Source organism: Papilio polytes, unplaced genomic scaffold (assembly GCF_000836215.1).
Source record: "Papilio polytes unplaced genomic scaffold, Ppol_1.0 DF821956.1, whole genome shotgun sequence".
Lineage (NCBI taxonomy): Eukaryota > Metazoa > Arthropoda > Insecta > Lepidoptera > Papilionidae > Papilio > Papilio polytes.
Window position 1 is genome coordinate 1,855,447 of NW_013527248.1, and position 22,982 is coordinate 1,878,428.

Consider the following 22,982-nt stretch of genomic DNA (forward strand, 5'->3'; position numbering starts at 1 on the left):
TATGTTATCACGTATTAAGACAACTGCACTTACGTGAAAGAAAGGCGGTCTAGGTGGACCGTGACGTAAGCCATCGAATCCGTCATCCTTTCGTTCGTAACCGAAACTTAAACAAACGCCACTGCATTGTATAAGAAACAGAAATATACACAGAACACGCACACTTAGCACATCCATAGTTAACTAGATAAATGTTAGAAACAAAACACTTGCGTCACATATTTTCTTTGAATAAAACAAACTGCACTAAACATCCGCGTTGGAAGACATTGATTGTTTGTATCAATAAGTGATTATGATAAGCGGCTTCGGTGACTATTTCAGCCGTAACTGATATTAGCTTTGTTCGCGACGCGATAATCCAATTTTTCAAATATTAACCGATAACATACGAGTACTGCATGTTTTTAAACTTAGTAATTAATTTCAATCCTTTTTTAAATAACCATTATTGATACTTTCATTTCTTTAACCGTAATATTATCGGGATAGCGATCTAAAAACCTACCTTTGTTCAAATTTTCTTTGATTGTATTTGAAATAATTTTCGAATTGTAATAATGCCAGCTACATACGTCCAGTTTTGACATTTTAAACCGAAGAGTTAAACTGTTCAGTACAAGCTATACATAGGCAATACTGTAAATGAACAGTTGAACTGGCAGCTAAAATTGTACACACGTAGAGTTTTAACTAATCAGTTCTAAACGTGTGTAACTGACTTTAGATATCTCTAATCAAAGCGAAGACGTGATAATAGATATATAAAACAGATATAAAACGTCTGATTTAACATTTGTAAGTATTACGCTGTTTACAAGTTGGCACCTTCAACATAAAACGTAATGTGCACTTTATGACAAAGCTATAGAAACATTGCTCTGTGGCACTGTGGTAGATATTAAGGTATTGGAGGATTTACTATAAATAAGCAATACGAGTACAACCGTTTTTGTCTTATTAATCTTTAGACAGACAAACAGTCTCTTGGAGTTTTTGAAGTAATCATTCATGTCTAAGTAATAAATTCAAAGACATTACCATCATTTTTGTAGAAGAAATATGCAGCGGTGTCTAATTTTAATTGATGCGACGCCCATGGACATCCGCAAAGCATAGGTAAGTGTTTTTTTTTATTTTTATAGGGATAGGGATAACCAACATATGATGCCTGGCCTTTAATGGAGAGTAATTTATTCCACAACGCGGCTGTGTGAGGTAAGTAGTTACGCGCGTAATTGAATGCCAACCATCGCGGTGGTAACGATAACATTTGGATTTTTCGGCTGATGTGATGGTTCAGCTGCAGGGATGCTGACAAATAATTCTTAGGAACACACCCCGCGATTAAAAATCACAATTAATAAAATGTTCCTATTACGTCAAGCTATCAGAAATAATCTTTAAAAATAATAAAAGTAGGTTGATAAAAGTAATGCAGAATCATTGTCCTAAAGCTACTTTACGTCATAACAAAGATTAAGATATGAAGGCGTGGAAGTTTGCAAATTACTGATAATTCCTAAAACTATAAGATTCGACGACTGTAGAAATGTTTGCTGAAAATCAGATTTTGCAAGCCGTACATTCAAGTGGCAATGAACCTCAGTTTGGGTACCTATAAATCTAGACTCAAATCAGTCAATTTAGATATTAAGATTTTTAAATTACAGTAACAAAGTAACTATAGATTTATAACCTCCAGATATCTTATCTGGACCACAAAATAGTATTGAAAAAGACGCCTTCTGACCCCTAATTACATTAGAAAATGATATCATGACCAAACACATCTACAGTAATATATCTGGTATTAATAAAGTAATGGATTATTGGGTTATTATGATAGTAATGCGGAACACACCCGAAACTGTCGATTGCTCATCATTAAGTTATTAAATTGGTGCGTCTGTATGTTTAGTAATACGACCACATCGCAAACATGACACAAATATACTGAACAAGTGGTACTACAGTTGGACTACACGTGTGAAAGAACTACGTCAATATTTCTGACGGAAAAGGTCGATATTACAAGGATCTATTGACAGTTCTGATATGCCCCAGTTGTAAGTACTAGCTGTTGCACGCGATTTCGTCCGTATGAAATAAAAAAATGGCAAAAGACTTTATTTTTTATAATTTCATGCGGATTGCATTTCATTTTTCTTTACATTTGTCAAATTCTCAATTGCAAATGTCAAAATGACATGACATGATGACAACCTTGTTTCCTTGATGTTGGCAGCAACTTATGGTCTCTTTCCCACATTAGGGTTTTATCCAAAAAGTTACCCCCTAAGTTTAATGGCGTTAAATAATATAGCCTAAAGCGTGACGCAATTGTAGGCATTTTATTTAAAAAAGAATTATTCAAAAATATGCTATAATTGTTGACATCTTAGGCAACAAAGAAGTGTGTGTTTACGCTGTATTATAATAGTATAGATATAAATTCCTATGTACACAAAGGGATACACCGTACAGAATTGATGTAGATATAATTCGTATTCTACGTCGAGTGTTAGGCACAGCCAAGTTTGGTCGTAAATTATGTTTTGTTTTTATGGCGTGCTTACTGAAATTACGGTGCGCGGTTAACACTCCTACAAATGTACAGTACATATTCGTACGTGCAAAATAACGCTAGTAATATGTAATCAACGATCAACGTTCTATTCGTGTCGACATGAATATAAATAAGTCAACATTCGCACCTTCTCTCACGTTCAAGTTCATAACACTAATATCAACAGGAAAATATAAACTTGCCATGCGATATGTATCACGCGAGCGAAACAAGGTCCGAACTCTGACACCTCGGGCGCTATTCTCGGACTACTTGACATGTGCGATTCAAAATGTTTACACTAGTTGCTGGGAAATATTGAACGTAACTCAACCTTTTGCTCTTTGAAAAAAAAAAAGATATAAGTCTTACGGTACTTTTACTCTATTAGAGTATATTATTACAACTTTAAAGTGTAGCCTACATTGGAAAGTCTAAATACAACAAAAGGATACTTAAAACATTTGTGAAATATCGCAACCCCAAGTGGAAGAGGTCAAAAAATGTATACCAGATAAAATTTACGTTTAAATACTGACGTGCGCGAAATCCCTATAGACCCATCTTATATAACTAGAAAAGTTTTTTATTAAAAAGTGAACTTCATACAGCAGGCAGATTGTAGTCCACCTTTCCTAATAATAGGAAGTATGAGCAAAGTGAATTTTGTTAGACAGGTGATGTATAGAAAAATTATATCCTTTGCAACGTATAGCTGCTTTATGCGTCCGTAATTTCGCTACGAAGCGATCTTAAATAGGAGCCCATTAACCACCTTAAAACATCAAAAAAGTCAATTAGGTGTTTCACGATCTTTTCAATGGACGGACGTATCGCTTTAACAAATACCTAATGTTCGTAGCTTAGTCGTTGCGTTTCAGTAACTGAGTCTATGTCACGGTCACCAACGATTTACAAACCATCATCATCATCCACTTACTTTTATCCCTTACGGAGGGTCGGCACAGTATGTGCTGCTCTTCCATACATCTCTATCAGCCGTCATATCTGAATCCATTCCTTTCTTAAGTATATCCTCTTTCACACAATCCATCCATACTTTCTTCGGTCTTCCTAAACTAACAAACTAAAAAAACTCTTCGATCGATATAACTATATGTGGATTTTATAATCGGAACAGTGCCGATAGAAGGATCATCTTTATACTCTGATTTAGTTACAGTATGCAAATAGTCCATCGAAAGTAACTAAGTTCTTTGATGAAGCATTCATTTCTGAACATCCTATAGTAATGAATACAATGAAATGTATTTTTAATTCTTAGCTACTTACAATTTCCGTCACCGATGTTACTGATGGCGTAGTTATATCTTCAACCACTTCAGAAGCATTCCTATTGGTATGTCTTGATTGTTCAGTACTTGCTTCATTTGTAGTAATATCTAACTCTTTGGAACTAGGAATTTTGTTTGATTGTAACCGCACGTACGCTGGTATCAACATTTTTCTTTGACTCTTAACATCATTTAATTTACTAACAGTTGCGTTTGCAACTGAAAAACCTTCATAGTTTGTAGTTGTGTCAGTCATTTCTTGTACTTTTAGATTTAATGATGTAACGTTATTTTTTACTGTTAACAGTATTAAAAAGCAGACTTCCGACTGCCATAGCTTCATTATGATCACATTATAATGCACTATTTCGTTTCACATTATATAATTGTTTTCACTTTATTTCCAGTCTAAAATCAAAATCGCTCATTGGATAAGAATATTTTAAGCACAAAAAGAAATTTTCTTACATTTTAATTACAGTTTCCACGTGTCCACTAACGTACTCATGTCTTCGTTATCTTTGTTTTTTGTATAGGAAATAAGAAGGACAAAACCATGTTTTTTGTACAAGTGTAGTGGAAACTCACTTAGACTTTACATTCTTAACCGATCTCCATAGATTTTCTTGGGGATTATTCATCAAATTTATGAACTCCTAGTGCCTACAGGATGTAGTTTGTTTATGAAGTTGTTTTGATGTCGATGGATTATCCATACATATTACAAATATTTAAGTAATTTCAAATACGTATTCCTAATTTGTAATATTTGACGTCAATACAGTTTTTATTTACAAAAAAAGTAAACTTTTTAACGTAGATCAAAGCATCAATTATGTTGATTTCTGAAACATTACTTAAAGTAACATTGTTGTAGGAGTAATAGAGTGATTTAAAAAACATCTCCGATGTTACAATAAACCAAATAATCGATAACCATTTCTAAACACTTCTTTGAAAGTTTACAAAAATAACATGACTTACAGAATGCGCGAAACTTCGCGCATTCTGTAAGTCATGTTATTTTTGTAAAAATTCTAAAAAAAATACAATTGTATTTTTTTTAGAATTTAACCTTGCTTAACAGAATACAGAGAATGAAATAATAATTAATCAAATTATTAAAATAGTAATGTCCCATTTAGTTCTTATAGAACTAAAGAAATCAATGTTACTGTTACGAGTAATTAGAAGTTTTTATAATATGTAGTTGTGATCTGAAGTATTTGTAATTGAATATTTACTTTATATTTGTGCACATAAGTAAAATAAACTAATAAACACTAATTAAAATAAAACTTTACACTATTAATAAAGAGAGAAAAACTATCACGATAAATGTCAGTGAAAATTGCCACGTATTTTTCCGCGACGTATTTTCTCGCGTAAGGATTGTTTTTCACGTTTTCAAAGTATGTTTGGGAAAGGAAATGCGTAGCGTTCGGGAGCCGCCGGGAAACTGACGGGCTCCATAGCTACAACGTTCCTGATCCCCTACTATTGTAACTCGCACGAACTTATAACTAGAAGTAAACACGAATGTTCGAGTTTGGATAATTTGGAATTGGATTGATCACTAATATTTTGATTTACTTATATTATTTATAATTCTTTCTCTATTGAAAAATATAAACTGATTGATATGAGCCGATTCGCCATATATTTCGACTCGGCTTCGACTATAGCCTTTTTTTGAAGATTAAAAAAATGCCAGATAGAGCCTAACGGTTAAAATTAAGTAATACCTTTAATTAGAACGTGAAAAGATAAAATAATGCAAAAAATCATAGTAGTGGTGTTCTATAATAGAATGAGGGATTTTTGTTTACAGTTGTCTAAGTTAATTCAGATCGCGCGGAACCCGCGAGAGAAGTTTAATTTGCGTAAAAGGTATCGGATACTTGAAATGTAATAATATTTATATTGTACTGAACAAGATATTGCTGTCGGTGAAACAGACTTAAAATGGAAGACGGTTCATTCATTGTTTTTTTATTTAAATAAAAATTAGAAAGATGTTAATATCGTGTTTGTTACCGTGGACATTTACTGCTGCGACAACTTTAAAGAACATTGTTTATCCAAGAGTGTTCACAAAATTGTATATCACTATTTGTTTTTAAGAAATCTATGGAAATGCATGTTTTTACATACCTTTGTGCTTTCTGCATTAGTTGTACTCCATTTTGTTAAATCGCTATCTTGCAATTTTGTTCTCCAAACTACACATTTTGCACTAAAAGTCGTAGATTTCAGTTAAAACACACTTTATCACATTTTATTTCTTACTAATATCATAAATTCGAAAGTTTACTCGTAGGTGGATGGATGGATGTTTGTTAGAGTTTGTAGCGTAAACGGCTGAACGGATTTCGATGAAATTTGGCATAGATGTAGAGGATAGGCTGGAAGAACACATAGGCAACTTGCTTTTGTTTTTTAATTCCACGCGGACGGAGTCGCGGGCGAAAGCTAGTAATTATAATAATATTATCTACTCTTATTTTTCAGAATCACTTCACTTTATATAACAATTTTCATACAAGTAAATAAAAACACACCACAATGGCCTTGTACATGTTTATTGTGCCTCTTAATTTCGACGTTACAATGAAAGATTTATTGGATAAGGCTAGCCTTTAATATGGCATTGATGAGGTTTTTTCTATACTATTATAATAAAGCGTAAACACACACTTCTTTGTTGCCTAAGATGTCAGCAATTACAGCATATTTTTTTGAATAATACTCTTTTTTAAAAAAGCCCTACACTTACGTCACGCTTTAGGTTATTTACTTTCACACCAAAGTTAGGGGGTAAATATTTTGGATAAAACCCTAATGTGGGAAAGAGACCATAAGTTGCTGCTAACATCAAGAAAACAAGATTGCTATGGTTTGTCATGTCATGTCATTTTGACATTTGCTATTGGTAATTTGACAAATGTAAACAATAAAATAAAATTTTCATAATTACATGCGGATGAAGCCGCATGGTAATAGCTAGTCATACATAAAAAAGTGTTACTAAAACCTATTAATATAAATTGGAACCGGTTCTTGTCTTCTCTATTACTTTTCTTTTATATATCTAATGGATAATGAAACATTCTTTACGAGTTTTTTACGGCGACGACATTTATATTTGTTGGAAAGACCATAATTGGCTTCCAGTAAACCGTTAAGAATTTTATCTAGCGTATCATTACTTGAAGTGCGTGCGACGTTTAAACCGTAAGTTCCCACTGCAAGTGTTACATTTAGAGCCTGTCCCACCAAATTGTAAATTATCTGACAACAATCCAACGTGTAATTTGATGGAAATATCGGATTTTTTTACCTTATCTGACAATTACACTTTCAAGATCTCAGAGCCTCTATGAGCCAGTGGTGGGACAGGCCAAGAATAATTTTCGGCCGTGTAAATCCACGGTGAAGCTTGCTTTGATCGGAGGTGACGGACAGAAAACGAATTGTCAATTAAATTGGCAGATTTTTATAGATAAGCGTATTGTTGTTAAATGTTTGTTTCCATGTTAACAGAAAGTATACGATGGATTTAGAAAATTTAACTAGTAGACTATAAAAATTGTCTAATACCTGCTGGTTCACCATAAATGATTTTTGTACTTTTAAAGAAACTTTAACTGCAAGAAATATGTAACAACTAATAATAAATCTTTAGAGCAGTACAAGTAGTACAAGTAGAGCAGTACAGCAGCGGCGTACAATCACGGATTTGTCGACATTTATTTACCAAACTTGTTAGATCGAAACAGAGTGCCATCTCACTCACTCCCTATATAAAAGAGAGATAGCAATATAATTTCAATACATACTTCAGTGACAACTCACGTTATAAAATCAATTATGGCTTTGACACACAAGGATCAAGGTTATTGTATTTGGTATGTTTGAGAGTTCCACTCGACTTGAAAATTAATAAAACAAGCACTATTAACAAGGTCGTGTAAATTCCAAATAGCAAGCGTCTACGAGAGATAGGATACTCTTGCACTACTTTGCCGTCTGCATTATGACGTCACACATTAACTGACCGTACTGAAACAGAGAAACGCGAGGCGAGGTTAGTAGAACATCTTCTTACTAATCATACTAATATAAATACGAAAGTTGAGATGGATGGATGGATGGATGGATGTTTGTCAGAGTTCGTAGCCTAAACTGCTAAACGGATCTCCATGAAATTTAGCACAGGTGTAGAGGATAGCCTGGAAGAACACATAGGCTACTTACTTTTTAATACCACGCGGAAGAAGTCGCGGGCGAAAGTTGGTTATTCATAAAGGAAAGCAGGTCTAGAGGATAAATTATTACTAGTAATTAATAATTATGAATTGTTATTAAATAAGCAATATATTTCGTCTTGAAAGAGAATTTTACTCGAAAACGAAAAAGCCAGGTGGTGGCACATTCTTTCGTTGCTATGGCGACGTCTTTTATTAAAATATTTCTGATATTGAATTATCCAGCAGAAAAGAATAATTATATTATATTGAATATATCTATGGTTTCTTTCATTGTTATAAGAAGTTTTTTGTGACACCTAATAGGTTTTTTTTAATTTTAATCACGATCTTTTGTACAGGCAAAATTATACAAATAAAATGTACAAAAAATTATTGACTCACAACTTCGATAATTAGTGCGGGCCCAAAAAACATGCCAATAAAGGCCTCCTTAATGAAACGTAACTTGCCAGTCAGGGTGACATATGCTGATTAAATTAACAATCAGTAGTTAATTGTGGATAAGATAAAAAAACCTTAACATAAATTACTTTTACGATAATCTGATAAACATCTTGGTTTTTTCCCAACTTAAGATAGTTTTCTCTAACGTGGCATTACGTTGGAAATCTGAACCGATTTTATATTACACTAACTTTCGCCCGCGAGTTCATCCGCGTGGAAGTTAAAGAACAAAATTATAGTCTACTAGCTTTCGCCCGCGACTCCGTCCGCGCGGAAATAAAAAAAAATCAAAAGTGAGTAGCCTAGCCTATGTGTTCTTCCAGACTATCCTCTACATCTATGCCAAATTTCATCGAGATCCCTTCAGCCGTTTAGGCTACAAACTCTAACAAACATCCATCCATCCATCCATCTAAACTTTCGCATTTATAATATTAGTTAGATTTGTTCTTCCATACTATCCTTTACATGTATGCCAAATTTCACCAAGATCCGTTCAGCAGTTAAGGCTACAAACTCTACCAAACATCCATCCATCCACCTAAACATTCGCATGTATACCATTAGAGATAAGTTGATGTGGAGCGTTTTTTTATTTATAACTTTAGTTTTAGCTATTTTTTTAGCAGTCAAGTTGACTTCTTTGGTACACGAGTTAATAGGCCTTGAAAGAAGATGATCTAAATTGGTTTGGAGGCGGAGCAACTAACAAAAAATTGGTATTACCTATTTGAAGTAGTTTTTTATGTATTTTACAATTTTTGTTTAACTAGGGTGGGACAGGTTTATTTTTTTTCTTGTGTTACATATACAAAGAAATAATCAAGTCTAAAAGAAAATAGACAAATTGTGCGAATTGTCTAGTGTGTAAACAAATGACGTTTTCGCTTCGATAGAAAAGCTTTTTTGAGCACAGGATAGTTAATTTTTCCACTCGGATAGCAATGCCGCGTCCCCAGACCATTTCAGATAGAATAGATTGCTTTATCGAGTAAAAGACTAATTGGCATTATAGAATTTTATATTCCTTTGTGATCGAAGTCGTGGTAACAATTACCACGATACGATACTAATTTTGTCAGATGAAAGGCGGCGACAGCATGGCGCAGCGATGAAACCGCGAGATGGCTAATAAACTTCGTCTACAACGACCGAACACTCGCCAATTCAAACAGTTTGTAACAATAAACAGCGGATTGAAACGTTAGAAGAGTACAACCGATTTAAGAAATCGCATAACGACCCATACACATTTGTACGTATTTTTATGATGACGTCATAATTTTCATAAGCTTTTGTTCGCGTCAATTTAAAAAAAAAAGTAACCTGTGTTCGAGACTGTCATACATTTATGCCTTTCAATATCCATTTAGCTAGCAAACTCTAACATTCCCATCTTATTATTATAAATGCAAAAGTTTAGATAGAAGTTTAGAAAGGAGTCTAGGACATGTAGCCTACTATTATTTATATCGAGTCGCGGGCGAAAGCTAATTTAAATTAGTAAGATTGTCCCTTTCTTGAGTCGTGAGTGTGAGCGAGGCACTATCAGCCTAGCGCTTAATTAGTGACGTCATCACATAAATAATAAATCGATTTTACAGTTCACTTAGTTTAGTTATTGTGTGAAGGGGAAAAGTAAATAAACAGTTTATACAAAGGTGTTTTATTATTTAAATAAATACAAGTTAAAAATCCGCAACACTGCGGGTAGTCGAACAAAAAATCCATACAAAAATACAGAAAAATTATATTAGTTATTTTTATTAAATTCGTCGTCGAAAGGCAAACCTCCCCCTAGGTCTAGTAAACTGGTGATGAATCACAGAATAAACGTTTACAAAACACTAAAACTAGCAATAAATTAAAACAGCATAGAAAATAAATACCTTACGAGAACTAGTTTTTAACAATTGATATGTGTTTTGTTATATTGCGGTTTTTGAAAAAAAAAAAACTTTTATATATTTTAAAAAAATGTCGGAAACAACGGAAGAATGTTTAATTCTGAGTTAATACAAAAATTAAGAACATTTTTTAATTAAAATCATTGAGATAGTTTCCAACATTTTTAAAAAAAATACTCGATCGTATTGAAAAATAGTAAAAAAATACCCGGATTTCAAACAAAATATTAACAAAGAAAAAACATTTCGAAAAGAGAAAATTAAGATATTTTACAAACATTATCTAAGATTTCCAAAAACTAAATGAGTTATAGATTTAACGAAATAAACTCAACAAAATATTGAAAAAATAACCGTGGGTTTCCATTACCTAAATTCTTTTAAGAAAAACAAGTTTTTATGTTTTCGAAGAGATAAGTATGATAATCTACAGGTATTTAGATACAAGTTCAAGATGCGAACAACATAAAAAAACTACTGCGTTAAGTTACACTTAAGTTATATTCACACATCCTTAATTAAACTTAACTTATGGCAAATTTCTTGATCGAAGTTACTTATGCTATACTATTACTGTATATTAAAATCATTACATTGTTTCTATCTAAATTCACTCACAAATCGTTGCCTGCTGTCTAATCATTAATTGGTCACTAAGGGAGACCCTTACTGTAGATTTTTCTAAACACAGAGACAATTTAACGATTGTAGAAGTACGAAGTTAGCACATTCGTTACTAGAAAGAGACAAACGTATACGAGAGAGCGAGAAAGTACATTTTAATTGGTACACAAATTAGTGAGAAAATTGAAACTAAATATTTTTGTTTTATATCGAGCGTTTAAAATATGTATAAAACAAAAGAAACAAAGTCCCATTTCCATTGAAATATATTAACAAGATATGTTAAACCCCAACACTAAAACTCCATACATAATCTTAACTACTTGAGATTGACTGGCAAGGTAAAAAATAATCCATACAAATACATACAAAAATGAACTTTAAAATCACTGCAGTTACATTAATCCCATCTTTGACCAAAACTATAATTTTATTGCAAACAAAATTGAGCTCTTATCCATAGTCATAAGGTTTAATTTTCCTTTTACTTTTGATACAAACATGCTAATTGAAATTAAACCTTAACTCAATATCATAAAGCTCAATTTGATTCACAATAAATTCTGCACGTACATTCTAAATTCGAATCCTGTGACGTCACTTCGTCAAAGATAGTAAAAGGGATGCAGATATATAATTATCACTAAAACTATGAACACCACATTATATTAAAGTTGCAGCACACCTGCGGCAACAAGCATCAGTTGGTCGGCTCTTCGGGTTTGGCGAGTCCTTGCGCGTACGCGGCGAGAATACTCTCACACACGAATTTATATTGACTCTGTGGAAAAATGTTTATTTTTAATTCGATTCCAGCATATTCTTACAAAAGATTGTTTTCATAGACTAGCTTTCGCCCGCAACTCCGTTCGCGTGGAATTACAAATCAGTAGTTTTAAAAAAAGTTAGTAGTCTATGTCATCTTTCACAATCCTTTTATTTATGGTTAATTTTATCGAAATCCATACAACAGTTTAGGACAACATAGAGAAGAAGCAATTGTGATAGTAATCGAAAGCGGAATGGGAGAAAGAGATAGACATCTACATTTCTTGAGTGAGAGAGATAGATATATGTATGTCGCTCACGACGTCGAGCGAGTAGAGGAGCAACAGAGACAGCTGTAGCTAGAGGTGGTGCGGTGCGAGCGAGACAGTGACAGTACTCACAGCATTCTGTATGCACATTGGGCGCTGCGCCCTCATGGCGCGCACCAGGTCCAGCGGGTAGAGTGGCTGCTGCGTGGCCAGCAGCTGCAGCGCCGTCTCCGCCAGGATGAGCGCGCCAGTGCGCCCCACGCCAGCGGAACAGTGTACGATCAGCGGCGGCGCCAGCACGCGCTCCGACCACGTCTCATCGGAACTCGGTACCACTGAAAATTAAATTGATTTATTGGTGTAACAATAGATTTTACAAATTATTCAGATGTAGGGACTTTTAAGTAACCAATAGGTGTTTGTGATAGGAAGTCCCGCTCTTCCGTCTCACACATTATGTTGTAAGGACAGGACAACCACTGGAACAGTAACAATGAGATTCATCATTTTTTCATCACCAGTCTACTAAGGGGCTCGGAACCTACCCTAAGTTAGTGACTAGCTCATAGTCAACCTTGCTGCACTGCAGGTTGACTAACACATATTTTGGAATTTAATTAATATGTGCAGATTATATCACTATTTTCTTCCATCGTAAGAGCATCAAGTAAAAACATGTACTTGAGGAAACTGGAATCGTTTGAACACAAGATTTTAAATATGTCTACATGAAAATAAATCGGTTAGTGATACAAGGTTAGTTTTGTTTTATTATACCTTCGTTTGCATTCACTATTTAATTAGTTGTTTCTAGAAAGACGCGGATTGGTCTCTTTGCATTAAACAAGGCAATATTCTATAACACCGCAGATTTCTATGACTGTACATTAGAACCCAGGAGCTGTAGATTACAAGTGGTTACTTTGAGCCCAAGACACTAACGTGATGTTAGCGATAGTGTAACAATTTTTTTTTATTTTTAAGTATGTAATCATACTAATATTATAAATGCGAAAGTTTAGATAGATGGATGTATGTTAGAGTTTGGAGCCTAATCGGCAGAACGGATTTCGATGAAATTCGGTACAGATGTAGAGGATAGTCTGGAAGAACATAGGACGCAGTCGCGGGCGAAAGCTAGTGTGTATTTACCGGCGTGCCTGTTGCGCAGCTGCGCGCAGAGCTGCGTGAAGGCGAGGAAGGCGGCGGCGTCCTCCGGCACGCCGTGGTCGGGCCACGCCGTGTACTGCAGCTGCGTCACGGCGCGGCTCCCGCCCTCGCACTCCTCACACACAACATACAACACACGTATACTGTCTCACTCTGTTAATCTTCTTAATACTATAAATGCAATAGTTTAGATGTCGGTGAAATTTGGTATAAGGCTAGAAAGAGATGGATGGATTGCGTGAAAGGTGACATGATCAAGAAGGGAGTGATGGCTGAGATGACGGATGATAGAGTGCTTTGGAGGACGAAAACCCGGTGGCGCCGACCCTACGGGAGTAGGATAAGGCAGGGGAGATGATGATGATGATGATGATGAAATTTGGTATAGGTGTATAGTCTACAAGAACAAACAGAATAATCCCGGAAATAATTCTAGTTCCCGTGGGATATATTAATTTTTGTTTTTCTTTCATGTTTGCTGGATAATTTTGACATATATAAAACAAAGTATACAAGTAACACATGAGATAAGATTCATCCTCGAAAAGTCTGGTTCCCGAAGAATACGTTGTATATCTTTAAAACCGCGCGGACGAAGTCGCGGGTAACAACTAGTATATTATATGATAGAAAAATGAAAAGCTTATGTTGTGATATGAGTTACAATAGTCGAATGCCAGAATTCGAACTCACGACCGTAATATCAGTAGCCCGTACCCCAAACCATTAGAGCGCAAACCTTTGACTAAACAATCGCAAAACTAGTGCGTGATTGTCGATTACTTAAGCCAATTGTACTGTTTAGTTGCACAAGTAAAATTCGAGTTGTGTGCGCATATAACCTCATAGGAACCAAAGAGAGACTAAACAGTTGTGCGATAGTAAAAGATGTGTGCGCGGTTTTAGGCTATTGGCATTTTCATATAGTTACCTCTATAGTGATTTCCCTCCTGATATAATGTCCCATATGTTGTTCACTGCGCGTACGCACTGTAAGGCGGTGGGTGACAAGCGGGGAGGGGATAGGGGTGGAGGGCGGGGCGGATGGCGAGGTAGGGGGCGGGGCGGTGGGCGGGGCGGCGGGCGTTGCGGGGGGCGGCCAGTACTGGTGGCACTTGGCGCGGCCGCGCTCCGCCACCACGGTCAGCATCACCACCACGCTGCTCTCGCTCTCCCACACCATCTGCCAGAAGTCGCCAACAGTCGATGCTAAAGGACCTGAAAGGGTACCAAACATTTATTAGCTGTTGCCCGAAACTACGCCTATGAAAAAAACAACATATCCCACTGGAACCTGACATTTTTATGGTACAAATTAAACATTAACAGCTATAAAAAAAACTATTTATCCTTCGGGATTCTAACATCTTTCAGATATGAACCGTTTCCCATTTGTTACTTCAGTGTTTGTTTTATATCTGTGCCTAATTTCAAATGTTATCGAGTAAATATATAAAATCCAGAATGAACATATCTCAAGGGAACCGGAAATATTTTCGGGTTAAAAAATAACCAATGTGTTCTATCCTCTATCCTACATATCTATGCTAAATTTCATCATAATTCATAAAACAGTTTGGTCTACAAACTAACATACATCCATACATTTCAACTCTCGCATTTATTAAGATTTTTCTGTATAAATCGTTTATGTATGGTCAACTAGCGGTCACCGGCAACTTCCTCAAATCGTCTAAACGAGAAAATCTTAACCCTAACGAACAATGGGCTAAAATGGAATATAAAATTATTATAAATATATTTTTACCTTGTGTAGCGATGTAAGTGAGAACATTATCCGAGTTTGGTATTTCCATATTAATATACGAAGCATTAATGTAATCTCCCGTCTGTCCGTTCTTAAGTATTACACGCGTAGAATCATCTGCGAATAATATTGAACTATATTAGTGAACAAAATTATATAAAGTAAATATTTCAAAACCATAATTGCAATATTTATTGTTTCTTTGGTATGTTGTCATTACTAAGAAATATATTACTAACGGCTGAATATTGAAACGACATTAAAATAGCGTAAACAGCGTTTTTAATTATAAGGCCAAACATATTTCAAATTGCATTAAATTTTGACATCAGATTTCGCTTAAAAGCTTAGTGTTCACTATTTCTCCAATACAAAAAAAAGGTTTTCTGTATTTAAAAAATCTTTTCAATAAAAAATCCACTCACAAGGCGCAATATCCCTGTATCTATTCTTAGCGAGGTTGCACTGTCTCTTGGCGGCGGTTGCGGGGTATTCCAGTCGTCGTGCCAGTGCCTCGTACTGGCGTAGCGCAGCGCCTGATGCAAGTCCGTCGCCCAGCAGCAGCAGGGACTGCTCCACCCCCCGCCCTCCTCCCCCTATGCCGCCCCCAACGCCCCCCAGCGGCACAAAACATGCCTCTGGCTCTTCACTACCTAGAGTTTCATCCGCTGAATACACCGCTGTAAAAAATCAAAATATCATATTATCTTACTATTATAAATGCGAAAGTTTAGATGGATGGATGTTTGTTAGTTTGTAGCCTAAACTGTGAATGGATCTTTGTAAATTTAGCATAGACGTAGAGAATAGTCTGTTAATTCCAGGTCGGAGTCATAGGCGAAAGCTAGTTAATATAAATGCAAGTTTAGATGGATGTTTTATGAAATAAATACGTATTAATAAATTACAAGAATATAACGGTTATTATAAAAGGCATATTTAGTAAATAGTTAAAAGGTAACTCACCATTAGGTTTAACAATCAATGTCAATACTCCTTTGGTATTTCTTATCATCTGTACAACTTCGTCGTGCGTCATCTCGTCGACGTCTTTGTCGTTTATTGACATCACCTGGAATACAGCATAAGCCAAATTAAATTCAAAAGAGAAAATCTAATAAGAGAAATAAGCGAAAAGGGCTCCTATGTAAACTGTTACATGTGTAAAACGAAAATTATGCAGACAAAACATTAATAATTAATACGATTAAATACGACGCATCAAATATTCGATAGATAAACAAAATCTACAATTCCTTCTAGATACTTTCAAATGTACATAGAAATTAATATTTACTAAGTTAATTTAAGGATACATTCAAGGGAAGAATTTTAAAATCTGTGGTTTACGATAGTTTACGTGAGAGCCATCGACCTATTTCATAACAAGTGTATTAACACCTTAATTGCTAGCAACTCGCGTGTCAAGTACACTTGAAGACAAAAACAGACTAATTGAGTACCTCCTTTCAGGAAGTCGGTCAACTAGTTCAAAGTTTACCTGATCACCTTCTTGCAGCATAGCCCTAGTGCGGGGGGCGACTCTAGACACGAGCACGGGGGCGCCCCCTCCCCCGCGCACGTTGAACCCGAAGCGGCCGTCCGCCCCCGCCGCCAGCCGCACGCACACTGCGCCCTCCGCGTCCCCGTCCTCAGCCTCCCCCTCGCCCTCCCCCTCCCCCTCGCCGCCCCCGCACGAAGACTCTGACTCGTCCGCGTATGATAAGGGGACACGTAACACGCTCTCTAGTATGTCACCACCGCTTCTGGAAATACGACATGCATGGTTTATACTAGGCCAGTTGGAGGCAAGCTAGTGTTTACAGAATGCCAGTCCAGTTCTCAAAAGTAATCATGTAGAAGTGAAACTACCATTTACAATGTTTTACTAAAAAAGATCAAATTGCGATTTAAAAAAAAAAAAAACAATGTTTCCAACTGGTACAGCCGGGGAATTTGGCGGTGTTCCCTATTAGCACTATTCATTTTTGTACGTTTATGCACAGCTATTACTTCGTTTGAAGAAGCGGTACAACTAATAGGAAGAAATTTTAAATGTAAGTCAGTGGTCTTATTTATTAAATGATTTATATTATCCTGTCATTTGCAAAATTCACTACCACTGCATTTAAAAGAGACGGAGTGTTTCTAGTTGCAAGGAACATTGCAATTCTGGAAGTATAACACCGCGGATTGCCGCGATTGTACATATAAAATTCTATTGTCAATGAATATAAGACCGTGTTAGGAGGTGTTAAGACTCACTGTTCATCCGGCGAGTCGCCCCAGGCGGGCTTGGGCGGGGGCTCGTGGTGTGCGACGCGCGCGCCGCGGGGGCCCGCCGCGGGGGACGGCCCGCACGCGCCGCCAGAACGCTCCCGGGTACGGGAACTACTGCCCCTATATATCGCATTTTTATAAGAAATGTAACATTAACTGATTAGAGTAGGTCGTTTCAAATATCTTGACGAATCAGTCAAAGGCACCGCGCAATACTTGAGATATATTCCCATAATAGAGAAACTTTATAGTAAAAATATTACATAAAAGGAATTTTCTTGGTACACTTATTTTTTCTCTATAAATAAAAAAAAAAACTGGGACATATAGTGAGTGAGTGAGGATGTGTCTCCTTCCTGTGCGTCTCCTCCAGCGCCAAAACTTCAACCACTTTTCTTTCTCATCCCTTCTTAAAAAGGATGGAAAGGGAAAGGGACTTAAAATCGGATAATTCCCAACCGTCACCCCGCTCTGTCCCCACGTGAGAATAAAAAGTTTCATCCGCACCACCTTTTAGTCCAACTATCAGTAATAAGGAGACAGATGAAAACGTTAAGAAATAAATACGTACCAACCGTCCGTCCCCTCGTCGCAAAAGGTGGGACGGATGAAACTTTTTATTCTCATGTCTCGACATGTGGACAAGGCCGGTGACGGTTAGGAATAATCTTTAACTTCACGTGATTATAAGTGTATTTACCTGACAAAGCTCCTATTGGTGGAGCGCGAGCGGCGCGCGTCCTCCAGCGCCTGCGCCTCGGTGCGGCGCGGCGGCGCGGGCGCGGCGCGGGCCAGCGCGGCCAGCAGCGGGCGGCGGCGCGGCGCGCGCAGGCGGAAGAAGCCGTGCCGCTCCACGCTGCAGCGCCACAGCGCCTTCGCGGCGCGACTCGACTGCATGTTGAACCCTAACACCGTGTCGTAAGACTCCGACTGGTGTGCAAAATTATACTAATATTATAAATGCGAAAATTTAGATGAATGGATGTTTGTTAAAGTTATTTTTTTTATTTTAATTCAACATGTACAAACTCTTGTCCGTACTCTTTTTATGTCTTTTTTGCTTTATTTTGATTAACATATACCGATTGTTACCTAAACGGTTAAACGGATTACATAAAATTTTGTATAGATGTAGAGGACAGTCTCGTAGAATACATAAGATACCCACTTTTATTTTATTAATTCCTTGGGGAAAAGTTAGTCTTTACATATGTCATACATTACGTTCATATATTTCGAGTCTCTATGCAGAAATGCAGTTACTCTGTCTACCTTTGTAGCTCATGAAGTAATGACATTAAAGGAAGTAATAAAAACTTACGGGTTCCCGTTTAAGTTGTATGAAGAACTGTTTCTTCTTGAATGAGATCTTAACAATCTTGCTCCAAGAGAACGTGTTGACGCGTATCGTGTTCTGGAACACGACGATACCGATTGACGTCACGCCAATAAATATGTCCTTTCCATTGTAATCCTGAAAATTACATTATTATTTATTACATTTTGAACAAACAAAAAACCATATTCTTGATTAATATTTTTGCAAGAAAACTAACAAAACCGTCATAGATTTTATTATTTTTAAATACTTTTTATAATCAATTGAAACAAGATATACAGTCGCGAAAATCCGCGGTGTTTCACTTTAGATAAAATTGCCTTATACATTGCAACAAAATGAACTATATAGCAGTCAGTGGTGCAAACGAAGAGATAACAATAAAAAGAAACTAACAATCTATCACTATCGTATCGTTTCAAAATGGCAGCACCGCCAAATTCCCTAACTGTACATTTAACACTTTGATGGGTGGAAAAATCATAAAAGCCGCCTTAATGTATCAGTGCAAAACCTTGACCTAGTGAATTTAGTGTATACCTTAGCTGGATGTGATTCCACACCATAGCAGTCCAATCGCTTAGCATGTTCTAGGAAGTTAGCCTCAGCATCTGCGGGAGATTGTCCACGGTGCAACTTGTGCAGTTCCCGTATCCGGCGCTCGTCTTCCGCGCATTGACGGTTCAACAAACGAAACGAAGATAGATACCCGTTGTTGTGCTCATTGGCATTATAATCGCCTAATTCAGCTGGAATTACATACATACTGTGTTATTCCTAGCTCGCGATTCCATCAGCGTAGGGTTAAAAAAAAACAAGTACATATGTGTTCTACCCTATGTGTCTATCCTCTAAATATGTGCCAAATTTCATTGAGATTCATTCACAACAATTTTTGTGTTATAATATTTTTGTATTTTTTTAATATTACCTTGTACAGTAAATGAAGCTAGTAGCAATGCTGTATTTTTGGGCGCTGTCATCCTACCATCCAGTAATAATTTCCGGACTTGTAGACAAAGGAGATATCTGGTAAATTCCTCGGACAAACGGCTCGGCTCCGGAGGATAGAATCGGACAGCAAGCCAGAACTGTGCATTAACACCGACTTGCTTCTTCACTGATTTGCCACTGTCTAGCCAACGCTGAAAAAAAAGAAAGCAAAAGTATTGTTTAAGGAACTTTCTTACCGCAGCTGGTTTCAGACATCCAAAAAATTAAGATAAAAAGTCTAATAAAATAAAACTAAGGATTTTGAATGAATAAAATATTATTAAAACCACAAAACTATATACATATAGGTATTCTGTTCAATGATATTAACACACAGCAAGATTAATAATAAAAAAACCTATTAAATAAATTAATTAATATGTAAATTTAAATAACAAACCTTTTTACATTATTAAATTTGTCAGGGAAATAAAAAGCTCACTAGTATATTAAATCGAGTTACTGAATAATCATATTTTAATTTTACACTAGCAGGCGTCAGTGGCTCCATCCGCATGTTATAAAATAAACAAAACTAAGTAGCCTATGTGTTCTTCCAAACTATTCTCTACATCTATACCAAATTTTATCGAAATCCATTCAGCCGTTTTGGCTACAAACTAACAAACATCCATCCATCTAAACTTTCGCATTTATAATATTAGTATTAAATATAATACAAAGTTAAATTGAGATAAAACACTAAAAAAAATGCAGATTTACCAAAAAAAAAAAATTGTGTGAATCATCAAGATAATGCAATAAAGGACAATTAAACATGCATTCTTACAACTTAGTAGCATTGTTGAGTCATATGTCAGTAAAAATTTAATTGTTTGATAAAAATGCAATGCAATTTAATTTTATTGAAATAGACAGGAAGTTCCTAACCTTTTTTCTTGACAGACCTCTTTCAGTTTTAATGCAGACAGTGGTAACAGTATGATTTGTATGGTTAATTTTTAAATTTAAGCAATTTTAGTGGTTCACATACAAGCACATCTAAAAGCGAGCCTTCCAGCCAAGCCTGTTTTGGTTAAATTGATAGTAAAACATCTAATAACAGCTCATTTTCTTCACTCATTTTTTACTATATGAGATGGTTATAAATAAAAGCATAATGCATGCATGCAGTATGACAAATTACATTGTTTATGTTTTCAATTGTTATTCCTAACAATTATTTAACACAATAAACAAACACAAATCAATTGTTTATCAATTACTCAGGCAATTGGGTCAGTAATATGCAATTATCTATAGTAATGTGATAAATCTTATGACCAAGTTCTGAAACAAATCTCAAAAACTTAATACACACCGCTAACAATCTGTTGGATGTCGAAATTTTAATGTAATTTGCTAAATATTTAAGAGTTCTTTCAGTATTGATCTGTAAGACATTTGATTGAATATTTAGTGTCTTATTGACGTGATACTTTTTTGTAGTTTTCTTAAATATTACAGTATATGAACTTCATGAGTCATGCAGAACACAATTTAAGGATGTGCACTCCACAAGTTATTTAAAAAACATAAAGCAGAATGTTAATCGCAAAAATTGTATGAGATAATTTTACAGAGTCATTAATATTTGAACTATGAAAGGTGCAGTAAATCAACAGCACAGCTAGTTTAAAGGTAATATGTAAGTTACCGTTATTTCACTATTTGTGGCACTCGGTGGAGATCCATTTTCCGTAAACTGCAGTCCAAAGTAATCTTTTTCAACTAATTCCAAATGTTGGAAAACTAATTCTAGTAGTACACTGCCTTTTGCTTTTTTCTGAAAAAAGATATTCAAAATTAGGTACTCCTATTATAGATGGTTTTTATAACTCATGCTTTGGTCTACATGGGATTTAAAAAAAAAGTAAGTAGCCTATGAGTTCTTCCAGTCTGTGCTATGTCATCTATTCTTATTTAATAATAAAGTTTAAAAGATTAGAGAGTTTTGGTAGCTTTTTAAGTTAAATGCTTTAATAATAATTCTAAAATTATTATTATTACATATTAAATATTTAGTAACTTCAAAATTTAATTTCAATTTCAATGTTATTTGTTGTATTTATGTAATGTGTTGATCAAGTTAATTGGAAACTGTGCAGGTGGAAACAAAAATGCATAAACAATAAGTAATTTTATCCTTCCGCGACTTATTAGTAGCCTGTAGCTTTCTAACAGTTTAGTACATCAATAATTATAATTTACCGCATCCTTAGTTTAAAGTACAGGGGATGAGAGGACAGTGTTCTCAAACTCACCTCGATTTGAAACGATTGCTGGGTTTCGTCCAAAAGTTGTACGGTGACATTAAATATGTTTAGCTTGCGTTCTCGCGCCAGTTCTGATGCGCGCACGTTGTATGTACCACTTGAACTACTGAACGCGCGACGCGACACACTCTCGATCATTTCATCGATTACTCACTACCGGATTCCTATCAGACAAGTCAACAATACTCCTCCGTTATCGAAACGGCGCGCTCGCCGACACTACTCAGAACGCATTCTCCTAGCTAATGAACCTCTAACCTTGTGATTCATATGACCTGGCCATAAAACAATTGTCCTCATAACATCACAGCGAGGTTTTCCTGGCTGCTAATGACGCAATGCGCGGCCCCATACAGTAATTACTTTTCTCCTTTTGCATTTTGTCGCTCTTTATTATTGTCAGATGATATGAAATCCGTTGTTTTTATTATACTTAAGATAAATAACGTGAGACAACTGTATTTACTAACAATATTATATGACGGATTATTTTTTTCGTTTTTCCTCTATTTATATTTCACTATCACATGCTTGTTAGTAAATATTTTAATTAAATTACTCTATACACTCGCTATTATGAATCTTCGCCATATTGAATTTGTTTGACTTTGATTGGTTTCATTTCATACTCATCCTTCCTGCTGCTAAACGTTCCGGTTTAAGTCTATTTTAGTTTGATTGCTTCTATTAAAACTTACTAATAAATACTCGACTACACGACTAGTTATTTTTTAAAACACAAACATATTTTAGGTATTTAAAATAAAACATCACTTTACTATCAAATAATTAAACAAAGTCAAAATAGGTAAAACGAAACGTTTATGTTCATTCGATTGACGTTTGACAGGACCGACTCTACCAAACCTGTCATATTATGACAAACAAATCGCCATTAAGGCGGGGAATTTAAGTTAAAATTAAGGTTTAAACTTATTTTTGCAATTGAAATATCCTGTCGTCGTATATTATGACAAAAATCTTGCAATCTCTATATAATACTAGAAGT

At 35.6% G+C, this 22,982-nt stretch overlaps 2 protein-coding genes across 4 annotated transcripts in view; both read right to left on the reverse strand.

The window, feature by feature from the left end:
* The window catches only part of LOC106107679 (fibroblast growth factor receptor 3-like), a 69,547-nt gene extending 64,295 nt beyond the window's left edge, over nt 1-5,252 (reverse strand). Inside the window, exons 1-2 of one of the 2 annotated variants that reach the window (XM_013288649.1) lie at nt 5,198-5,252; nt 3,863-4,272 (exon numbers count right to left, since the gene is read on the reverse strand). In XM_013288649.1, the coding sequence (XP_013144103.1) occupies nt 3,863-4,207 (345 nt within the window). In that variant the 5' untranslated portion in view covers nt 4,208-4,272; nt 5,198-5,252. Of the gene's footprint in view, nt 1-33; nt 270-3,862; nt 4,273-5,197 lie in introns of those variants that run through there. The other variant, XM_013288650.1, reaches the window with a different exon arrangement.
* A 5,447-nt stretch (nt 5,253-10,699) lies between these two features.
* On the reverse strand, nt 10,700-22,569 carry LOC106107641 (tyrosine-protein phosphatase non-receptor type 4). 2 transcript variants are annotated; one of them, XM_013288586.1, is made up of 15 exons: nt 21,962-22,569; nt 21,355-21,483; nt 19,636-19,849; nt 19,245-19,453; nt 18,687-18,839; nt 18,066-18,295; nt 17,351-17,485; nt 16,587-16,851; nt 16,052-16,157; nt 15,511-15,765; nt 15,086-15,202; nt 14,249-14,535; nt 13,300-13,429; nt 12,280-12,482; nt 10,700-11,891 (listed from the first exon to the last, which is right to left on the reverse strand). In XM_013288586.1, exons 1-15 carry the CDS (start codon nt 22,109-22,111, stop codon nt 11,811-11,813), a joined length of 2,664 nt encoding a protein of 887 aa, XP_013144040.1. In that variant the 5' UTR covers nt 22,112-22,569; the 3' UTR covers nt 10,700-11,810. The 2 variants fall into 2 exon arrangements, with proteins under 2 accessions (XP_013144040.1, XP_013144039.1); XM_013288585.1 differs by having other exon boundaries at nt 13,300-13,432.
* Between the last annotated feature and the right edge of the window lie 413 nt (nt 22,570-22,982).